The 20,764-nt window shown below is 39.7% G+C and overlaps 1 protein-coding gene across 2 annotated transcripts in view; it reads left to right on the top strand.

Annotated features, from left to right (window-relative positions):
• TFDP2 (transcription factor Dp-2) overlaps positions 1–20,764 on the top strand; it is a 203,214-nt gene that overhangs the window by 140,378 nt on the left and 42,072 nt on the right. For both annotated transcript variants that reach the window (XM_068990236.1, XM_068990309.1), the window contains one exon: positions 17,605–17,708. In XM_068990236.1, coding sequence (XP_068846337.1) covers positions 17,605–17,708 — 104 coding nt within the window. The remainder of the gene's footprint in view (positions 1–17,604; positions 17,709–20,764) is intronic.

The raw sequence follows: 20,764 nt of genomic DNA on the forward strand, positions 1-20,764 counted from the left end.
GTGCCATAGTATGTTCTCCTCGGGTGTGCTTTGCCAGTTGTGTCCAACTCTCTTGTGAACATGTAGACTGTAGCCCGCTAGGCTCCCCTGTCCATGCCAGGATTTTTCTCGGCAAAAATACTGGAGTGGGTTGCCATTTCCTCCTCTGGGGGTCTTCCTGACGTAAGAATCGAACCTGCATCTCCTGTATTTCCTGCATTGACAGGTGGATTGTTTACCACTGAGCCACATTAGTTACCTATTTTATACATAGGATCAATAGTGTGTATATGTCAATCCCAATCTCTCCGTTAATCCCATACCCACCCTTCCTCCCTTGGTGTCCATACATTTCATTTGTTCTCTACATCTGTGTCTCTGATGGGCTATACCAGTTTGTTCAGATTCCACATATATACACTAATATATACCTATTTTTCTGACTTCACTCTGTATGACAGTGTTTAGGTCCATCCACATCTTTACACATGACCCAGTTTTGTTCTTTTTTATGGCCAAGTAGTATTCCATTGTCAGAGAAGGCAATGGCATCCCATTCCAGCACTCTTGCCTGGAAAATCCCATGGACGGGGGAGCCTGATAGGCTGCAGTCCATGGGGTCGCTAAGAGTTGGACAGGACTGAGCGACTTCACTTTCACTTTTCACTTTCATGCATTGGAGAAGGAAATGGCAACCCACTCCAATGTTCTTGCCTGGAGAATCCCAGGGACGGGGGAGCCTGGTGGGCTGCCGTCTATGGGGTCACACAGAGTTGGACACGACTGAAGTGACTTAGCAGCAGCAGCAGCAGCATTCCATTGTATTTACCTGTGTGTGTGTGTGTGTGTGTATACATACACATATAAATATATATGCATACACACACCACATCTTTATCCACCCCTCTTTTGATGGACACTTAGGTTGCTCCCATGCCCCGGCTGTTGTAAATGGTGCTGCAGTGAACATCGGGGTGCGTGTGTCTTTGTGACAGATGCGTCATGTGTGCTATGAGCAGATAATGATCATATAAGCAAGTAAATGTGCAGTACAGTCAAACAGAGAAGTACTGTGGAAAATCATGGTGAATGAAGAAGTGCTGACATGGCGTAATCAGGCATTTCTGATGCACTGACAACCGAGCAGAGTCTTGAAGGAAACTGGGGAATAAGGCACATAGATGGATATCTAGGGGAAGAAAGTTATCAACAGAGGGAACTTGAGAGACAAAGGCCACGAGGGAGAAAATGACTGGACATGGTTTGAGGAGCAGCACACAGTCCTGGGTGAATGCAGTGCTACAAAGGGGGAGAGAGGGGAGCGATCTGACAGCTGATGATGTCAGAAAGGAGGGGTCAAGTGACCTTGCGCCCGATTAACTGTCTTAAGGACTGCATTTATAATAATAGCCAGGACATGGAAGCAACCTAGATGTCCATCAGCAGATGAATGGATAAGAAAGCTGTGGTACATATACACAATGGAGTATTACTCAGCCGTTAAAAAGAATACATTTGAATCAGTTCTAATGAGGTGGATGAAACTGGAGCCTGTTATACAGAGTGAAGTAAGCCAGAAAGAAAAACACCAATACAGTATACTAACGCATATATATGGAATTTAGAAAGATGGTAATGATAACCCTGTATGCAAGACAGCAAAAGAGACACAGATGTATAGAACAGTCTTTTGGACTTTGTGGGAGAGGGTGAGGGTGGGATGATTTGGGAGAATGGCATGGGAACATGTATAATATCATATATGAAACGAATCGCCAGTCCAGGTTCGATGCATGATACTGGATGCTTGGGGCTGGTGCACTGGGATGACCCAGAGGGATGGTACAGGGAGGGAGGAGGGAAGGGGGGTTCAGGATGGGGAACACGTGTATACCCGTGGCAGATTCATGTTGATGCATGGCAAAACCAATACAATATTGTAAAGTAATTAACCTCCAATTAAAATAAATAAATTTATATTTTTGAAAAATTTTTAAAAAAGATTAAGGACTGCAAAGTCACTGGAGAGTTTGGAAGAGACATACTCCACAAAGGAGGATCACTCGGCTGTGTGGTGATGACAGATAGAACAGTGCTGTTCAGTAGCACAACATAAGTCACATAATTTTAAATTTTCTAGTAGCCAGGTTAAAATGGTGAAAACAAACAGATAAAATTAGTCTGAATGATAAATTGTGTTTACCGCAGTATCTAGAACATTTATCATTGAACATGTAGTCAACATAATCAAATTTTTAGTGAGATAGGTTTTGGTTACTTGCCTTCAAGATCGATTATCTCACACTTAAAGCACATTTCAGTTTAGATGTTAAAGTTTCAACAATTGGGGTGAAATGCAGTACTACCAAAATAGTCATGCTGTTTTTAATGGAAAAATATTTTCTACTACTTCAGTTTGTAAATTTGAGTTAATTAAAATTTTAAAAGTTTAGGAATTTAGAGAGGGAAATGGCAACTCACTCAAGTATTCTTACCTGGGAAATCCGGATTTCCCAGGCATGAGGAGCCTGGCAGGCTATAGTCCATGGAGTTGCAAAGAGTTGCAAAGGGTATTAATGATGCTAAGACAGGACTTAGTGACTAAGCAACAACAAAAGTCTAGAAATTAGGTCCTCAGTCATGCTAACTGCGTTTCAAGTGCTTTATAGCTTAATGACTACTGTATTGGAAAGCTTGGGAGTAGAGTTGTGGGCTTAGGTGGGCCTAATGCAGGACAGGTGGATGAATCAGGAACACATTACAATAATTCAAGATAGAAATGGTTGCTTGGATCAGAGTGGTAGCAGCAGAGTGCATGAGAAATGGTTGTATTCAAGATACATTTTATTTTGCTTTATTTATGTTTTAAACTGTGAGTTTATTGAGGGCTTGATATTATTATTTATTTGCCTGCACTGGGTCTTCATTGCGGCATGACACGTGGGATCTTTAGTTACAACTCTTAGTTGTGGCGCGTGGAATCTAGTTCCCTGACCAGGGATCGAACCCAGGCCCCCTGCATTGGGAGTGCAGAGTTTTAGCTACTGGACCGCCAAGGAAGTCCCACATTTATCTTATTTTCTGTAAACATTAAATCATTTTTATTGTGGGTATGGATACAGATGTATAGCAAAGAACTAAATGAAAATTCAAAATAAGGACCACCACCATAAATATAAACCAGCAATATTCTGACACAACTTCTTTGTACATAGATTGTTTGGGTTTTTTTATTTACTTTTTTTTGTACGTTCTGTTAAATTTTTCATTGTCCATCTGCTTTTTTTTTTTTAAAGTATCTGTAGTTTTATACGACACTGGCTATATTTCTCATGTTGAACAATACTTCCTTGAGCCTATCTTACACCCAGTAATTTGTGCTTCCCACTCCCTGACCTCTATATTGTCTGTCCCTCCCTAACTGGTAACCACAACTTTGTTCTCTAGTCAGAATACATTTTAAAGATAGGGCCAGTAGGATTTATTAATGGATTGTATGTAGGATATAAGAGAATGTCAGTAGTGATCTCTTTTGGTCTATGAAGAGTTGAAGAATGGAGCTGACATCTACTGTGATGAAGAGAGAGATGGGAGGAGTTTTCTGTGTGCGCTGGGGAGCGGTCAGAAATTTGGAGTATTAAGAGTTCAGTTTCGAGTATGTTAAGTTTGAGGTAACGATTAAACATCAGAATGGAGATATGCAAAAGGACAGGAGCTGTCCTACCACCTCGTGAGGAAGAGTCGACAGAGAAGAGTCAGAGGACTAATATAAAGGGGTCTCGATTGTTTCTAGGAGGATCCAGCAACCACAAGTGAGGAGAAGCCGGTGGTTCGGAGGAGAGCCAAGAGAGGATGGAGGTTTGGATGCCAAGTGGAGAGTGTTTGAGAGGAAGGTGTGATTTTTGAAAAGTATCAGATATGGCTGGTAGATTAAGGTTAAGTTGAAAACTGAGACTTGACCTTTGGATTTAGCAACATGGAGATGATCTTGGTAGGAACTAGTTCAGTGAAGTTGGGGAGCGGGCGCGGGAATGGGTTAAAGAAAACAGAGTGGAGAGGTAGAGAGAGCAGATGTTGACGGATTTGGTGAGTTTTGTTGTGAAGGGCGACCGAAACGAATTGGTAGCTGGAGAGCTGTGTGCATAGTTAAGGCAACTTAACTATGGTTTTGTGTCCTGTTTTTAAGATGAAAGGAAAAAAGTGCATGTTCATAGGGTGATAAGAGTGATCCAGCAGAAGGGGATAGATTGTGATGATGCAAGAGGTTTCCAAAAGAGAGAGTAGCTGGAAGAATGTAGTTTAGACAAATCCATGAACTACCTGTTTAAAAAATAAATTTGTAAAGTAGGTAACAGAAGAGGACAAGCAAGAGGATTGTTTAATCTGTAATTAGCTTCTTAGCAATAAGTAAATAAATTGCACAGGGCGCTTTTTTCCGATTTTTAAAAATTAAGATGCAATTTACATGCAATAGAATTAACCCTTTTTAGCCTAGAGTTCTACGAGTTTGACAAACACATATATATACCAACACATTTTTAACTTTTCTTTAGGGCTGTAGGTTTAGCTTGTCCTGTGAAGTTTGGACCCTGTATGTATGGGATGTTAACAATTTCTGATTTGAGATATTTATAAACCCATCAAATAAGCATATTCATTCCTATAATAAGTTACTAATATGGTTCTTTTAGGAGGATGTGATAGGCTTGGATGGAGGTTTTCCCCAAAGCTAGTAAGGCCAAAAATTTTTTTCCCCAAAAGATAAAATATAACTTGTACTGACATCATACGTGCTTAGTCACTTCAGTCATGTCTGACTCTTTACAAACCCCGTGGACTGTAGCCCGCCAGGCTCCTCTGTCCTGGGGATTCTCTAGGCAAGAATACCAGAGTGGGTTGCCATGCCCGTCTCCAGGGGAATCTTCCTGACCGCGCCTCATAATGTCTCCTGCACTGGCAGGCGGGTTCTTTACTACTAATGCCATCTGGGAAGTCCACTGACATCATAACAAACCACAATTATTTGAAGTTTTCATTTTAATTGGACATATTAAAGGTGATTATAACTAGAACCGTGCCCTCCGGCCCCCCACCCCACCCCGCCCCCTGCACCAAGAATTACAAGTGAAAGAACTCTGGCATTCTGGACAATTCTGATGGAAACAGAAGGATTCCAGTTATTCAAGAAATCAAGATAAAATTTGAGGCAAAATTTTGTGCCTCTTCCAAGATTTGCTGTAAGTTTTAGCTCTTTTTCAAGCCCCTTTCCTAGGTGATTGATCTCATTTTAGTTAATTCAGGGAATTGCCAGGATCAAAATCCAGGCAGGTCTTTAAATTTTTGTTTTTAATAAATACATCATGTGCTAGACATTGGCTTCTGGACAGTGTCAGGACCCTGTTGCCAGGCAGCTGTGAATTAAGGCCAAGTACTTATGAAAAATTATTTAGACTTGGTTTGGTTTACTCCTAATGGAGCTGACATTTCAGGAGGCTAGATGTTTGTAACCTATTTAAATGTCTTTTTGAATCCAAAAATTTTTATTTCTGCTGCTGAGCCTAGTTGATTTTATGAAAGTAAATTATGTCTAAATACGTTTCTTTTATTTCTAGATATTATAATTGTGAAATCCCAGTAGAGTCTCTCTAACTGCTCCTGAAACAAATTTCAGTTTTACTAATTATAAAACAGAGATGCTTCATTTATAGATCTTCACCTTGTATGAACAGTACTGGCTGACTCCCTGTCAGTCTATTTTTTTTTTTTTTTTGGTTCAGAGTACCAATAGGTTTTTACATTATAGAACAAGTGCATTCATGTTCATAAAACTTTTTAATAATAATAAAATATAAAACAAAGGAAAACATTTATCCCTACTACTCAACCAGAGGTATTAAGTTTGTTATCTTGCCAGACTCTTTCTGCATCTGTAAACTTATGTGTATATGTAGGTTTTTCTTTTTTTTTTCAAATGAAGGATAATTGCTTTACAGAATTTTGTTGTTTTCTGTCAAACCTCACCATGAATCAACCATACATGGATTGATGGGTGTATACATACATCCCCTTCCCTTTGAAGCTCCCTCCCATCTCCCTCCCTATCCTACTCCTTTAGGTTGATACAGAGCCCCTGATTTGGGTTTCCTGAGACATACAGCAAATTCCCATTGGCTATCCATTTTACATATGATAATGTAAGTTTCCATGTTTCTCTTTCCATACATCTCACCCTCTCCTCCCCTCTCGCCATGTCCATAAGTCTGTTCTCTATGTCTGTTTCTCCATTGCTGCCCTGTAAATAAATTCTTCAGTACCATTTTTCTAGATTCCGTATATATGCATTAGACTACGATATTTATCTTTCTCTTTCTGACTTACTTCACTCTGTATAATAGGCTGTAGGTTCATCCACCTCATCAGAACTGACTCAAATGGGTTCCTTTTTATGGCTGAGTAATATTCTGTTGTATATATGTACCGCTAATTCTTTATCCATTCTCTGTCGGTGGACATCTAGGTTGCGTCCATGTTCTAGCTATCATAAATAGTGCTGCAGTGAACAGTGGGATACATGTGTCTTTTTCAATTTTGGTTTCCTTAGGGTATATGCCTAGGAGTGGATTGCTGGGTCATATGGTGGTTTTATTCCTCGTTTCCTAAGGAATCTCCATACCATCTTCCATAGTGGCTGTATCAATTTACATTCCCACCACAGGGCAAGAGCATTCCTTTTTCTCCACATCCTGTCCAGCATTTATTGTTTGTAGACTTTTTGATGATGGCCATTCTGACTGGTATGAGGTAATATCTCATTGGAGTTTTGATTTGCATTTCTCTAATAATGAGTGGTGTTGATCATCTTTTCATGTGTACGTTAGCCATTTCTATGTCTTCTTTGGAGAAATGTCTGTTTAGATCTTTTTCCCACTTTTTGATTGGGTTGTTTGTTTTTCTGGCACTGAGTTGTATGAGCTGCTTGTATATTTTGGAAATTAATCCTTTGTCAGTTGTTTCATTTGCTGTTATTTTCTCCCATTCTGAGGGTTGTCTGTTCACCTCGGTTATAGTTTCCTTTGCTGTGCAAAAGCTTTTAGGTTTAATCAGATCCCACTTGTTTACTTCTGTTTTTATTTCCATTACTCTAGGAGGTAGATTGTAGAGGACCTTGCTTTGATTTATGTCAAGTGTTCTGCCTATGTTTTCCTCTAAGAGTTTTGTAGTTTCTGGTCTTACATTTAGGTGTTTAATCCATTTGAGTTTATCTTTGTGTATGGTGTTAGGAAGTGTTCTAATTTGACTCTCTTGCATGTAGCTGTCCAGTTTTCCTAGCACCATTTATTGAAGAGGCTGTCTTTGCCCCATTATATATTCCTGCCTCCTTTGTCAAAAATAAGGTACCCATAGGTGCATGGGTTTATTTCTGGGCTTTCTATCTTGTTCTATTGGTCTATATATCTGTTTTTATACCAGTATCATACCATAATGATGACTGTAGCTTTGTAGTATAATCTGAAGTCAGAAAGTTTGATTCTTCCAGCTCCATTCTTCTTTCTCAAGACTGCTTTGGCTATTCGGGGTCTTTTGTGTTTCCATATGAATTGTGAAAATTTTTTTTTAGTTCTGTGAAAAATGCCATTGATAATTTGATAGGGATAGCATTGAATCCATAGATTGCTGATATATATATTATATATATATGCTGATATATATAATCCATAATTATTGATATATATGTTCCTGTTGTCATTTTCTTAGTTGTTTGGGGTTTGATTTGTAGATCTTTTTCTTCTCTTATGTTTCTTGACTGTGTAAGTCCCTTTAACATTTATTGTAAAGCTGGTTTGGTGGTACTGAATTCTCTTAACTTTTACTTGTCTGAAAAGCTTTTGATTTCTCCATCAATTTTGAATGAGATCCTTGCCAGGTAGAGTAATCTTGGTTGTAGATTTTTCCCTTTCAGAACTTAAAATATATCCTGCCATTCCCTTCTGGCCTGCGGAGTTTCTGCTGAAAGGTCAGCTGTTAAACGTATGGGGTTTCCCCTGTATGTTAGTTTTTGCTTCTCCCTGGCTGCTTCTAATATTCTTTCTTTGTGTTTAATCTTTGTTAGTTTGATTGGTATGTGTCTTGGCATGTTTCTCCTTGGGTTTATCCTGTATGGGACTCTCTGCACCTCTTGGACTTGATTGACTATTTCCTTTTCCATGTTGGGGAAATTTTCAACTACAGTCTCTTCAAAAAATTTCTCATACCCTTTCTTTTTCTCTCTTCTTCTGGGACCCCTATAATTCAAATGTTGGTGTGTTTGCTGTTGTCCAAGGTCTCTTGAGACTATTCTTGGGTGTTTTCATTTTACTTTATTCTGCTCTTCAGAAGTTATTTCCACCATTTTATCTTCCATATCACTGGTTCGTTCTTCTGCTTCTGATATTCTGCTGTTGATTCTTTCTAGAGTATTTTTAATTTCAGTTGATTGTGTTGTTTGTATGCTTATTCTTTAATTCTTCTAGGTCTTTGTTAATTGATTTTTGTATTTTCTCCATTCTGTTTTCAAGATTTTTGATTATTTGTACTGTCATTCTGAATTCTTTTTCAGGTAGTTTGCCTATTTCCTCTTCATTTATTTGGATTTCTGTGTTTCTAGTTTGTTCTTTCATTTGTGCAGTATTTCTCTGCCTTTTCATTGTTTTTTTTTTTTTAACTTGCTGTGTTTGAGGTCTCCTTTCCCCCGGCTTCATGGTTGAATTCTTTCTTCCTTTTGTTTTCTGCCCCCCTAAATTGGTAGAGTGGTTTGTGTAAGCTTCATATAGGGTAAGATTTATGCTAAGTTTTTTGTTTGTCTGTTTTTCCTCTGATGGGCAAGGCTGAAAGAGGTGGTCATCCTATCTGTTGATGTTGGGTTTGCTTTTTTGTTTCTTGTTTGGATGCACAGGGTGCTACTGGTGGTTGGATGACTCCAGGTCTTTTATTCAAGTGGTTTCCTTTGTAGGAGTTCTCACTATCTGACACTCCCTAAGGTTAGTTCTCTGGTAGTCTAGGATCCTAGAGTCAGTGCTCCCACTCCAAAGGCTCATGGCTTGACCTCTGGTTGGGAACGAAGATTCCACATGTGGTTTGTTATGGCATTCAGTTCAGTCGCTCAGTCGTGTCCGACTCTTTGCAGCCCCATGAACCGCAGCATGTCAGGCCTCCCTGTCCATCACCAACTCCTGGAGTCCACCCAAACCCATATCCATTGAGTAGGTGATGCCATACAACCATCTCATCCTCTGTTGTCCTCTTCTCCTCCTGCCCTCAATCTTTCTCAGTATCAGGGTCTTTTCCAATGAGTCATCTCTTTGCATCAGGTGGCCAAAGTATTGGAGTTTCAGCTTCAAGTCAGTCCTTCCAGTGAACACCCAGGACTGATCTCCTTTAGGAAGGACTGGTTGGATCTCCTTGTAGTCCAAGGGACTCTCAAGAGTCTTCTCCAACACCACAGTTCAAAAGCATCAATTCTTCTGAGCTCAGCTTTCTTTATAGTCCAACTCTCACATCCATAATGACTACTGGAAAACCCGTAGCCTTGACTAGACGGACCTTTGTAGGCAAAGTAATGTCTCTGCTTTTGAATATGCTGTCTAGGTTGGTCATAGCCTTTCTTGCAAGGAGTAAGCGTCTTTTAATTTCATGGCTGCAATCACCATCTGCAGTGATTTTGGAACCCAAGAAATAAAGTCCATCATTGTTTCCACTGTTTCCCCATCTATTTCCTATGAAGTGATGGGACCAGATGCCATGATCTGAATGCTGAGTTTTAAGCCAACTTTTCAATCTCCTCTTGCACTTTCATCAAGAGGCTCTTTAGTTCTTCTTCACTTTCTTCCATAAGGGTGGTGTCATCTGCATATCAGAGATTATTGATATTTCTCCCAGCAGTCTTGATTCCAGCTTCTGCTTCCTCCAGCCCAGCGTTTCTCATGATGTACTCTGCATAGAAGTTCAATAAGCAGGGTGACAATATACAGCCTTGACGTACACCTTTTCCTATTTGGAACCAGTCTGTTTTTCCATGTCCAGTTCTAACTGTTGCTTCCTGACCTGCATACAGGTTTCTCAAGAGGCAGGTCGGGTGGTCTGGTATTTCCATCTCTTTCAGAATTTTCCACAGTTTATTGTGATCCACACAGTCGAAGGCTTTGGCATAGTCAATAAAGCAGAAGTATATGTTTTCCTGGAACTCTCTTGCTTTTTCCATGATCCAGTGGATGTTGGCAATTTGATCTCTTGTTCCTCTGCCTTTTCTAAAACCAGCTTGAACATCTGGAAGTTCACAGTTCATGTATTGCTGAAGCCTGGCTTGGAGAATCTTGAGCATTACTTTACTAGCATGTGAGATGAGTGCAGTTGTGTGGTAGTTTGAGCATTCTCTGGCATTGCCTTTCTTAAATGAGATTAAATAAAGTTTATACCCAAAAATGAGAAACCAAAGATGAACCCCAGACATACAGCAGTTACAAAATCAGGCAAATAATAATTAAAATAATGGAATGTACACATATACATATACATCCAAAAGCAAAATCAAAATAGTCCAACAAAAATAAAGTACAGTAGATTTACTTGGTGAACAAAGGAAACCAAAAATTATATCTACCAGTTAAGAACAAACTAACTAAAGCACAAACTGGGAAACAAAACCAAAGCAAGGTGCTACCTGAGGGAATAAAGCAATGAAAACAAAACTAACAACAAATATGTTGAGAGGAAAGGAAATTAAGAAAAGGAAGAAAGAATAGATATGCAAAGCTAAATAGAGGTGGATAAAGATTTATATACATTAAAGATTAACTGCAAGGGGAAAAGAATGTTAGGAAAAGCAAAGGAATAAATGTAGAAAAAATAATAATAGCTTTTAAAGAATTAAAAATTAAAGTAAAAAGTAAAGCAAAAAAAAATTTAAGAGGAAAGGGGAAAAGAAAAAGGAAAACGCCACAGAACTGCAAAAGCCCAATGTAGAGGCAGAGGTTTATAACAATAAAAAGAGTGATTGAAGAAAGAAAAAAACTCAAAAGCTTAATTAGATTTCATCGTGCCAGTGAAATTGGCAACTATGGGGGGCGGGGGGTGGGGGGAGGAAAAAAGGAAAAAAAAAAAAAAAGATACTACAGACCAAGTCAAAACATAAGAAAAATAAATGTTTTTTTTCGTGAGTCACTGCTTTCAGGGTCCTTTCACTCACTTGGTGTCACAGGCCACGTCACCTCTCTAGGATACCCTCCAACTCTGTGCCGGTCTCTGTACCTGCTGTGGGGGCAGCTCAGATTCTAATCTGGTCCTACTCCTGTGTGTTCTTGGCTCCAATGTCCACAGCTATCAGAACTAGAGTGGTTTGTTGTTTGTTTTTTTTTTTTTTGGTGGGAGCTCTCAGTGTCCTTTGATATGTTCCATAGACACAGAATCTGCCTAGTTGATAATATGGATTTAATCTGCAGCCTGTACAGCTGGTGGGAAGGTTTTGGGTCCTGTTCCTTAGCCGCACTGCCTCTGGGTTTCAATTGTGGTTTTATTTCCACCTCTGCATGTGGGTCGTCCACTGGGGCTTGCTCCTGAGGCTGCCTGGGAGGACTTAGGTTTGCCCCTGTGGAGCCCAGGTGAAGAGGCGGTATAGCTGCTTGGGTCGCAGGGGTTCTGGCAGCACCAAGTACTCAGGGGGGTTGGCAGCTAGGGCAGCAGGAAATACAGTGCTCTACAAGGGTATGGCAACTGGTATTGGCCAGTACGCTCCAGTACTCTTGCCTGGAGAACCCTACCCCCCCGCCCCACTGACAAGCCTGGCAGGCCACAGTCCACAGGGTTGCAGAGTTGGACTCGACAAAAGCGAGCCCATGTGCATAGACGCAAGCCTGTTTTTTGCCTGTGGCAACTCTACCCAGTGAAGGTTGAGCATGCAGATGGCGTAGTTGCTTGGGTCACAGGGATCCTGGCAGCACCAAGTGTGCAGGGACACGGACTGCCTTAGCCACTGGAGTCATGGCCCTATCAAGTCTTTTTTCAAGCCTCTGGCAGCTGTTGATCAGAAGGCCTCTTTGGCCATCTTTCTCCGTAGCTCTGCTCATTCAGGCACTTAGAGGGCTCCCTTGCCTGGGGTCCTTCTCGGTTGTTTTTAAGATAGACAGAATCATACCATTTAATCATCTTTTTTTCTTTTTAGTCTTGGTTGAATGTGTTACAATATTGCTTCTGTTTTATGTTTTGTTGGTTTGAGTGTGAGGCCTGTGGGATCTTAGCTCCTCATCAGGGATCAAACCCACACCCCCTGCACAGGAAAGCGAAGTCTTCACCTTTGGAGCACCAGGGAGGTCCTCAGTCAGAAGAGTCCTCAGCTTTTATAATGGGAATGTTGTAGTTTTTAGGGACTTCATAATACTCCATAATGTTTAAACATCTTAGTTGCTTCTCGGGTTTTGCTTTTATCTGCAGTGCTGTACTCCTGGGACCTGTTCTTATCGGCTTACATTATTAGATTGCACATCCAGCAGAGGAATTGCTGGTCAGAAGGTATGACCATTGTTAACTGTGACATTGTTGCAGAGGCTAGGTATCAGCTTATCTCTTAGGCCCCAGAGGGCAGTTGAAAGATTATTTGTTGAGGTAGAAAAGGCTTTAAAATGTGTATAGTTGTTTATTAGAGCACTTGCTTACAATTTTATACCTTAGCACACAGTCCCAAAACTCCTCTCTAATTACAGTGTTGGACTGCCCTCCAAGAAGGTTCTCCAGGAGACCTATTTGCCCCCTTGACTGCCACAGACAGGTCACTTGCGCTCAGTACCTGTAGTGCTTATTAGCATTAGAACTTGGCATACAGTAGGTACCAACTAAATATTTTTTAAATGCATCCGTTTTGCCACATCGTTACCAGCTCAGGACATTATCACACTTCTTAACCTTTATCAATTGGGTATATTAAAAATTTTCCTCTTTTTTGTTAATTTTTTGTTATTAAAATTAAGCATATCTATCCTGTGTGAATTTGTTTACCAAGTGTGAGATTTGTGTTAAGTATATTGGGTCTTTTGCTGTTTAGAAAATGTTTTATTTTCAGGCAGTGTATCTGTCAGTCTGTTTTCACTTCAGTTCAGTTCAGTCGCGTCTGGCTCTTCGTGACCTCACGGACCGCAGCACGCCAGGCCTCTCTGTCCATCACCAACTCCTGGAGTCTACTCAAACTTAAGTCCATTAAGTCGGTGATGACATCCAGTCATCTCATCCTCTGTCGTCCCCTTCTCCTCCTGTCCTCAATCTTTCCCAGCATCAGGGTCTTTTCCAATGAGTCAGCTCTTCTCATCAGGTGGCTAAAGTATTGGAGTTTCAGCTTCAGCATCAGTCCTTCCAGTGAACACCCAGGACTGATCTCCTTTAGGATGGACTGGTTGGATCTCCTCACAGTTCAAGGGACTCTCAAGAGTCTTTTCCAACACCACAGTTCAAAAGCATCAGTTCTTTCACTAAACCTAAATTCTGTTAATCTGTCATTTCTCCATTCATTTGAAATGCTACTTTTACCACATATAAATGAAGCAAATTTGGGACTTCGATTTCTCTTTTGTCAGTTTTTTTGTCTGCATCTTAGCCAATGTCACATGAATTCAGTCCCTTTAGCTATCTAATAATTGTGAAATCTGGGGGTCTAAAGTTCCTCTCTTTCCCCATTATTCCTTTTTTTTTTTCCCAAAAAAATTTTTCTCGGCTGTTCTCTTTCTTTACTTTTGCAGATACTCTTTAGAGTCAAATTTATTTGTTTCCTGCTAAATTCTTTGATATGAACTGGCATAACAGATCTGGCTTTAATGATATTTTTCTTTTTGTTTTCGACCTAAGTTTTATAGTCTTAATTTTCCTTTACTCTTAAGTTTCAAATTGAGATCAATTTATTCCCTAACCTTCATCCTCTTTTTTTGGATATGTTTCTTGCTTCACTGTTATTTGCAAATTTTTGACTGTTGCTCCTCACACAGTGTATCAGAGATGATCTCATCTTAAACATTCAGCAGCCCTAAGACTATTCAAAAAAAAGTCATCTGAGAGTCAGACAGTTTCGGGGCTGGATTCGTCTTTGCATGGGTTGGTGATGTGTCCCCCACTGCCCAGGCCTGAGTGCATGGCTCACGTCTGTCTGTTCCAGTTCTCCCACCTAGAACCGCAGATTAGTACTGCTCTCCAGTTAGGTGAATTCTTAAGCAGGTGAATAACCACATTTGGGGAGTTTTGATGATAACCTCAATCTTTAGCAACAGATAAGATATGCATATTACATGAAAGATCAGTTGAGCAGTTAGAGAGTAAGGACACTTTGATTATACCAGTTGCTCAGTCATGTGTTAAAAACAAAGGACCAGGTGTGTTAAGTTTATTTCACCTGTTAACAAGTAACAAAAGATACAGTTTAGGCTACATTACGGGAAGTATGGATCCAGATTAGGAAGGGTAATAGCTCCAGTCTGTACAAGTCAAACAGTTTTTATTGTTTCGTGCACCTCTTTGATGCCAGGAACTAAACCAGACACTTGAATACACAACTGATACCACAGTCTCCTTTACAGTAGAATTTCAAGTCAATAGTAGATTTTCGAAAACCCAGAAGAAGAGCATAGAGGCTAGAGACACAGAGAACAGAAGCTCTAGAGCCTGTGGGACCTAGTACAAATTATTTAACCTCACTCTGTCTTAATTTCTTCATGGGTAAAATGGAGTCAGTAAAAATACACTTCACACTTTTGTCCTAAGCAGTAATGAGGTGATGTATATGTGGGAAGCCTCTAGAACACACTTTGCCACATAGTGATGGCTCAGAAAATAGTATGGAGTGCTGTTTTGAAATGCTGAAAGGTAGTTGTTGTCTCAGCAGAGAGAGATTCCCACCAGAAGCAATTGTGTGCCCCAGAGTTGGAGTGGTTGACCTGGGGCCTTTCTGGAACTGCAGGGAATTTAATCTGATTGGAGTGGAAGGTGCGTATGGACAGAGTAGCTAAGCACGAAGCTTCCCAGGGAGGCCGAGATCTCTAGGCGGGAGCTTTTGTGCCACGTTGAGGAGCTTGAAAGGCATTTAGAAAACGTTGTGGAACCTCAGAAACGCCTTAAATAGGGAGTGTCCACAACAGTTTCATCAGTGGAAAGACTGGTTCTTCACGGATGTGCAGAGACGCTAGGAAAGCCATTTGAGTGAGGTAGGCTATCCAGTCGGGGAAGTGGTGCTCAACCCTGGCTGCCCCTAGGAGCTTCCTGGAGAACTTTAACAGTCTGATGCCCAGGTTGACTCCAGTTATATCAGCAGCCTGGGGTTGAGACCCAGACATTGGCGGTTTTTTATTGCTTCCCAGATAATTCCATTGCACAGCCAGGGCTGTGAACCTCTATATAGAGAAGTAACTGCATTCAAATGAGATTTGATAAAGTTCCAAATTAAACAGGTGCCAGCAACATAAAGGAGCCAGGGTAAGGAGATAACAAGTAGGATGTGGTTGTTGGTTGAATGAAGAGGGGTTGATGGTTTCCGGCTTGGGTAGCTGGTACGTGATGATCTATACCAAGAAGGAGAAGCAGATTTGGGTACTGGTTGTTGCTGAGTGGGCATGAGAAGGGTAAGGAATTTGACTTTTTTTAAGTTTTTTATTTTTGTATTGGAGTCCAGCCGATTAACAATGTTGTGATAGTTTCAGGTGGACAGCAGGGGGATTCAGCCATACATATACATTTATCTGTTCTCCCCCAAACTCCTCTCCCCTCTGGGCTGCCACATAACACTGAACAGAGTTCCAGGCACTAAACAGTAGGACCTTGTTGGCTCTCCATTTTAAATATAGCAGTATGTACATATCCACCTTCAGCTCCCTAAGTATCCCTTCCCCCAGTCCTTCCCCCCACCCCCCCCCCAACCTCTGCAACCATAATTTTGTTCTCTAGGTCTGAGACTCTGGTGTGTAAATAAGTTCATTTGTACAATTTCTTTTTAGATTCTGCCTAGAAGAGCTGTCATATGATCAAAGAATTTGATTTTGAAATGTAGAATTTGAGGGAAATGATATAAGAAACTGAGGGGAAGGAGCCAGTAATATACTTGACAACTCAGAAGACAGGAAATAATTGATGTGAGAGTTCCCTGAGAAGACAGGAAGTACAGAGCAGATGTGAAAGAAGTAGTTTATATGGGAATCTTCCTCTCTGAGAGAAATAAGATTTGAGGGTGCAAGTAAGCTCACCCCAGGCTGAGGAAGAGGAGCCGTAATTCAGCCTCATGGCCTGAGCTCCTTCCTGCGGGAGATCTGTGCAGAACTAAGAGATGAGAGCGGGCATTCAGGAGTTGGGCAGGCTTTGTAGGAGCTAACAAAGGGCCATCTGAGCATGGTGTCTTTCTGGTCCTACTCTTAAATGTTGGTTTTTCCCCAGAGTTTCAATATTGACCTTCTTTCACACACTTCCTGTGTGATCTCCTTTGTTATATTGGATGCCACTGTTATCTTCTGAGAGAAATATTGATAAACGGAAGTTCGTCCAGAAAAGTTATGTATTAATAGTTGACCGCTCAAAAAATTATTGGTCGGCTTTTCATTTGGAGGGATAGCATTTTGCTACCTTAATTTGAAATTTAGTTTGTTGAGATCACTTGAAGACACTGTGAAGATCCTAGTAGTTTCTACCATCAGTAATCTGGTAGCATTATATTTGTTTTTCCAGTATAACAAAAATTTCAAAAAGTGGCTAACTCAACATTTTGAAACCCATGTTAACTTTTAATACTAAAATTTTGTTTTATAGCATGAAATTTTTTAATAGAGATTTATTTTATGTCGTGTTATACTTCATCTCCTTGTTGTTATGTTCTGTCATTTATAATAAAGATCTAACTGGAATTCTCAACTGTGATATAAACTATGATTTACATTGTTAGTCGCTCAGTCGTGCCCGACTCTTTGCAACCCCATGGACTGCAGCCCACCAGGCTCCTCTATCCATGAGATTTTCCAGGCAAGGATACTGGAGTGGGTTGCCATTTCTTTCTCCAGGGGATCTTCCCAACCCAGGGATCAAACCCAGGTCTCCTGCACTGTAGGCAGAGTCTTTACCGACTGAGCTACAAGGGAAGCCCCGTGATTTACATTATGTACTCTTAAATATTTTTTCCTTTAAAAAACCAACTTAAGGTTTAGTGGTTATCAGAAAGACTGGACTATATATTTTGCAGATTTATTTTGCTAATTATCCTCACTACAGCAGAGCAGTAGTGTGACTTTTCTCTATGCCTTCTTGTTCATAACTTGATAAATTACTTAAGCACAAATATGGGCTTCTCAGCTGGCTCAGTGGTAAAGAATCCACCTGCCAGTGCAGGAGACACAGGTCCAGTCCCTGGGTTGGGAAGATCCCTTGGAGAAGGAAGTGACAATCCATTCCAGGCAATCCATTTTCAGGCAATTGCCTGAAAAATCCCATAGATACGCAGCCTGGTGGGCTCCAGTCCATGGGGTAGCAAAAGAGTGAGAAACGACTTAGCAACTAAACAACAATAAAGGACAGATGTACAGGCTGATAGAAGGTGACCTTGACGTTGCAGAACCTTAACCCAGTGCTCTAATGTCATTTCAGGTAACGTTTCATTTGTTGCATTTCCCGTGTCCAGCACCAACTCACCAACAAAGATTTTACCAAAAACCTTAGGACCAATAAATGTGAATGTTGGACCCCAAATGGTAAGAAAATCATCATATTTTACGATTTGAAACTTTGCTCAGTTTATCCTGATTTAAAGGATAGTTGTACTGAAGATGCTTGGTGAAATACTCCCGTGAATACTTTATCTCAGTCACTTACTTTTTTTAAAGTTTTATTTTTAGCTGAATGTAACTGGTTAGTCTTAAGAAAAAGATACTGTGTTTGTCAATGTTTAATTTTCATGTATTTTTGAATCTGGATTCTGAATGTGTGATATTAAGTTTTTTGCCCCTCTGCGAGGCTTCTCTTGTTTTCAGTTGTTAGAGCCAATTGATTTGAAATCTGTCATGTCTTACGTTCCTCTCCTTTTTCTTTTAAAATAACCTTCACTGCACTAAAGTATATACTTTTATATAAACTGATTATGACCCAACAGTTAATCTGTATCTGGAGTTACTAATTTGAAAAACTCTTTGATGAAAGGACATTTAGGAAGAAACAACTCACCAATTAATCTTAATCTTTAGCAGTAGAAATAGTGAATTTAAATGGAAATATGTAACCGTTTCTCTGAAGGTATTCCATTAATTATGCTAGAGCTTAAAGTAGATAGTGCTTTTAAGACAGCCTTATTTATAAACAGTCACATGCAGCTAATGTATTAATAAAAATGATACCTAATTTAAATGGCCTCACCCACCATTAGCAAAAGTACGTAAACATTTGAACAATAACTCTTCCTTGTCAGTGCTTATATCTTCTTATCTCTAGAGCCATAAGCATAAATTTTGTTCATAATATATGGTACTGTAGGCTATGCTAAATGCACAATTACTTAGATAAAAATCTCTTTTAACGTACTCGATGGCTTCGGAAGGTCTTTGAGATCTTAGGACATACTGGACGTGACATTTTTCTTGATCTCTTGAGGACTGTTAATCATCTGGAGAATCCAAGCTAAAGATGTTGCCCAGTTCTGTAACTATGTGAAGAATGTCATCTAGCTCCAAGCTCATACAAACTTTAGCTCAGGTGAGGAGCCACAATTCTGAGTAGTTCAGGGTATATTTTCAAACATTTGCTAAGCATTCGGCCCTCACCAGCCACTGCAGTGGGTGCAAATGAGATGACACACCTGACTTGAAAGGCGGTATTTTGAAAGGTGATTCTATAAACATCAGAATTAAATAAGCATATGTGACCTTTCATGGATTTGCCCCTTAGAGTACTCCTCTGTTTTGAAAGACTGTTTCCTCTTGATATTTCAGTGATGCTGCTAAGGCTCAAATTTGAATTCCTCTTTGGGAAACGTGATTTTCCTTCCCACTGTCAATTTGAACTAAAAGTTCATATAAGCCTTTACATGATACGTACTCGTGTATACGACATACTCGATTACTGCAGACTTCAGAATCTGTCAGGAGTGGAGGTTTGGGGCTCTCCTTAAGAGCCAGCCCAAGACCAGTCTCCCTGATTCTCAGGTACTTTTTGTAGTTCTGGGTCCCCAGGCAGGAATCAGAGTTTTCTTTTTAATTTCCTAGTTTATTATAATTTGATTTCCTAATATATTGTAGAAACCCAGTAAGAACCATTTCTCTCTCTTCTTGTTTGTCTCTTTTGCATGGTTTCCCCTAATTTTCAGTCTGTTATCCATGATTTTTAAAACAATTTTGTTAAAAAATTGTTAAGTAAATCCTCACTTGTTTGCCTCATACTTGCTGTTAAAATTTTTACATATTTCTTTGGAAACTGGATGTTCATGGTAGAGAGAAATTTCAAAAGTTCTCAAAAAAAAAGTTATTTTCTGTGTTTATAGAAACTAGAAGTAACTGTGGCTTGGGATTCTTACTGTTTTCTTAAAGGTACCTGGTTTTATATATATGTGCACACACATATATTTATATAAGATAATCTCATGCTTTATTTTAACATGGTTAAAAACTGCATATCTCTTACAATGACAATGAAAATTTTGTGAAATAATGAAACCCTTAAATATAACACTTTGTATTTAAATAGATTCCTTATAGTTTATAGTTATAGATTTTTTCTTTTCAGAATATACATGCTCTCTTGGCATTTCTTACTGTAGGTGGCAGTAGTACATAAGATATCTTGGTTGAAGGTAGAAAATTTTCAGACTGAGGTTCAGTTGCTATATGACTTTCATAGGCTAAATATAAATGTTCATTTCCCGTATCAGATCAACTGAATATTATTTTAATTTGGGGCTTCAGAATTAAGGTTCAGTGTTATAAAGCATGTGTGACTTATCACCTATATGAACTAATTTTCCTGTTCATTGGTTGGTCGAGTTTTGTTGACTTCTGTGTGGTTTTGTTGAAGGCTCACTGTCACTGTTCTGGTTTAAGAACTCACTACATCGCACAAGAACTTCTAATATATGGATCCAGTACAAGTGTAGCATCCTTCCAGTCTTTGTTGGTGAAATGTTTGTTAAAGGCTTGCTAAGAGGAAGGAACAGAGCGTTGCTGATCACTCTCAGATCAGAAAAGAACAGCAGCTAACAGCCTGACACTGAGGAAGGAAAAATGAACTGGAATGCAACAACTTAGTCCAAAGTCATTCTCAGTAAAGATAACCAGCTTTTCCCTGTGTCCTATTTCCCTTCCTCCTTTGTTGTTCTTCTTCTTTTTGTTTTTTTCCTACAAAGCCCTTAAAATTAGGTAGAACTGAAAAAAAAAAAAAATTAGGTAGAACTGAGCCTGTAGAGTCCTAAAGAAAAAAACTCCTCAGGCTGCACGAGTAATGCAGTCTGTTGCAGGATAAGTTGGAATACTTAGAATTGCTTTGTGGAGACTCCTATTCTAGGAATACAGTAGACCAGGGACTGATCAAATACTCAGACTGTATTTCTCAAGCACTCCTCCAGGTCAGCATAATAGAGAACAGAATGTATGATGCAGTGATTGGTGAGAACTACACCCTTCATATGGTATTTTCTTACTGGATTTTATATAATCCTTTCTAGCATATCAATGAAGAAAGAAGCTACTTTTTTTCATCATTTTAAAAGCTGGGTCTTCTGTCTCAGTTCAGTAAATGTTTACTGATTCTTTCCTATGAGTGTCTC

This window comes from Capricornis sumatraensis, chromosome 1 (genome assembly GCF_032405125.1).
Source record: "Capricornis sumatraensis isolate serow.1 chromosome 1, serow.2, whole genome shotgun sequence".
In the NCBI taxonomy this organism is placed as follows: domain Eukaryota; kingdom Metazoa; phylum Chordata; class Mammalia; order Artiodactyla; family Bovidae; genus Capricornis; species Capricornis sumatraensis.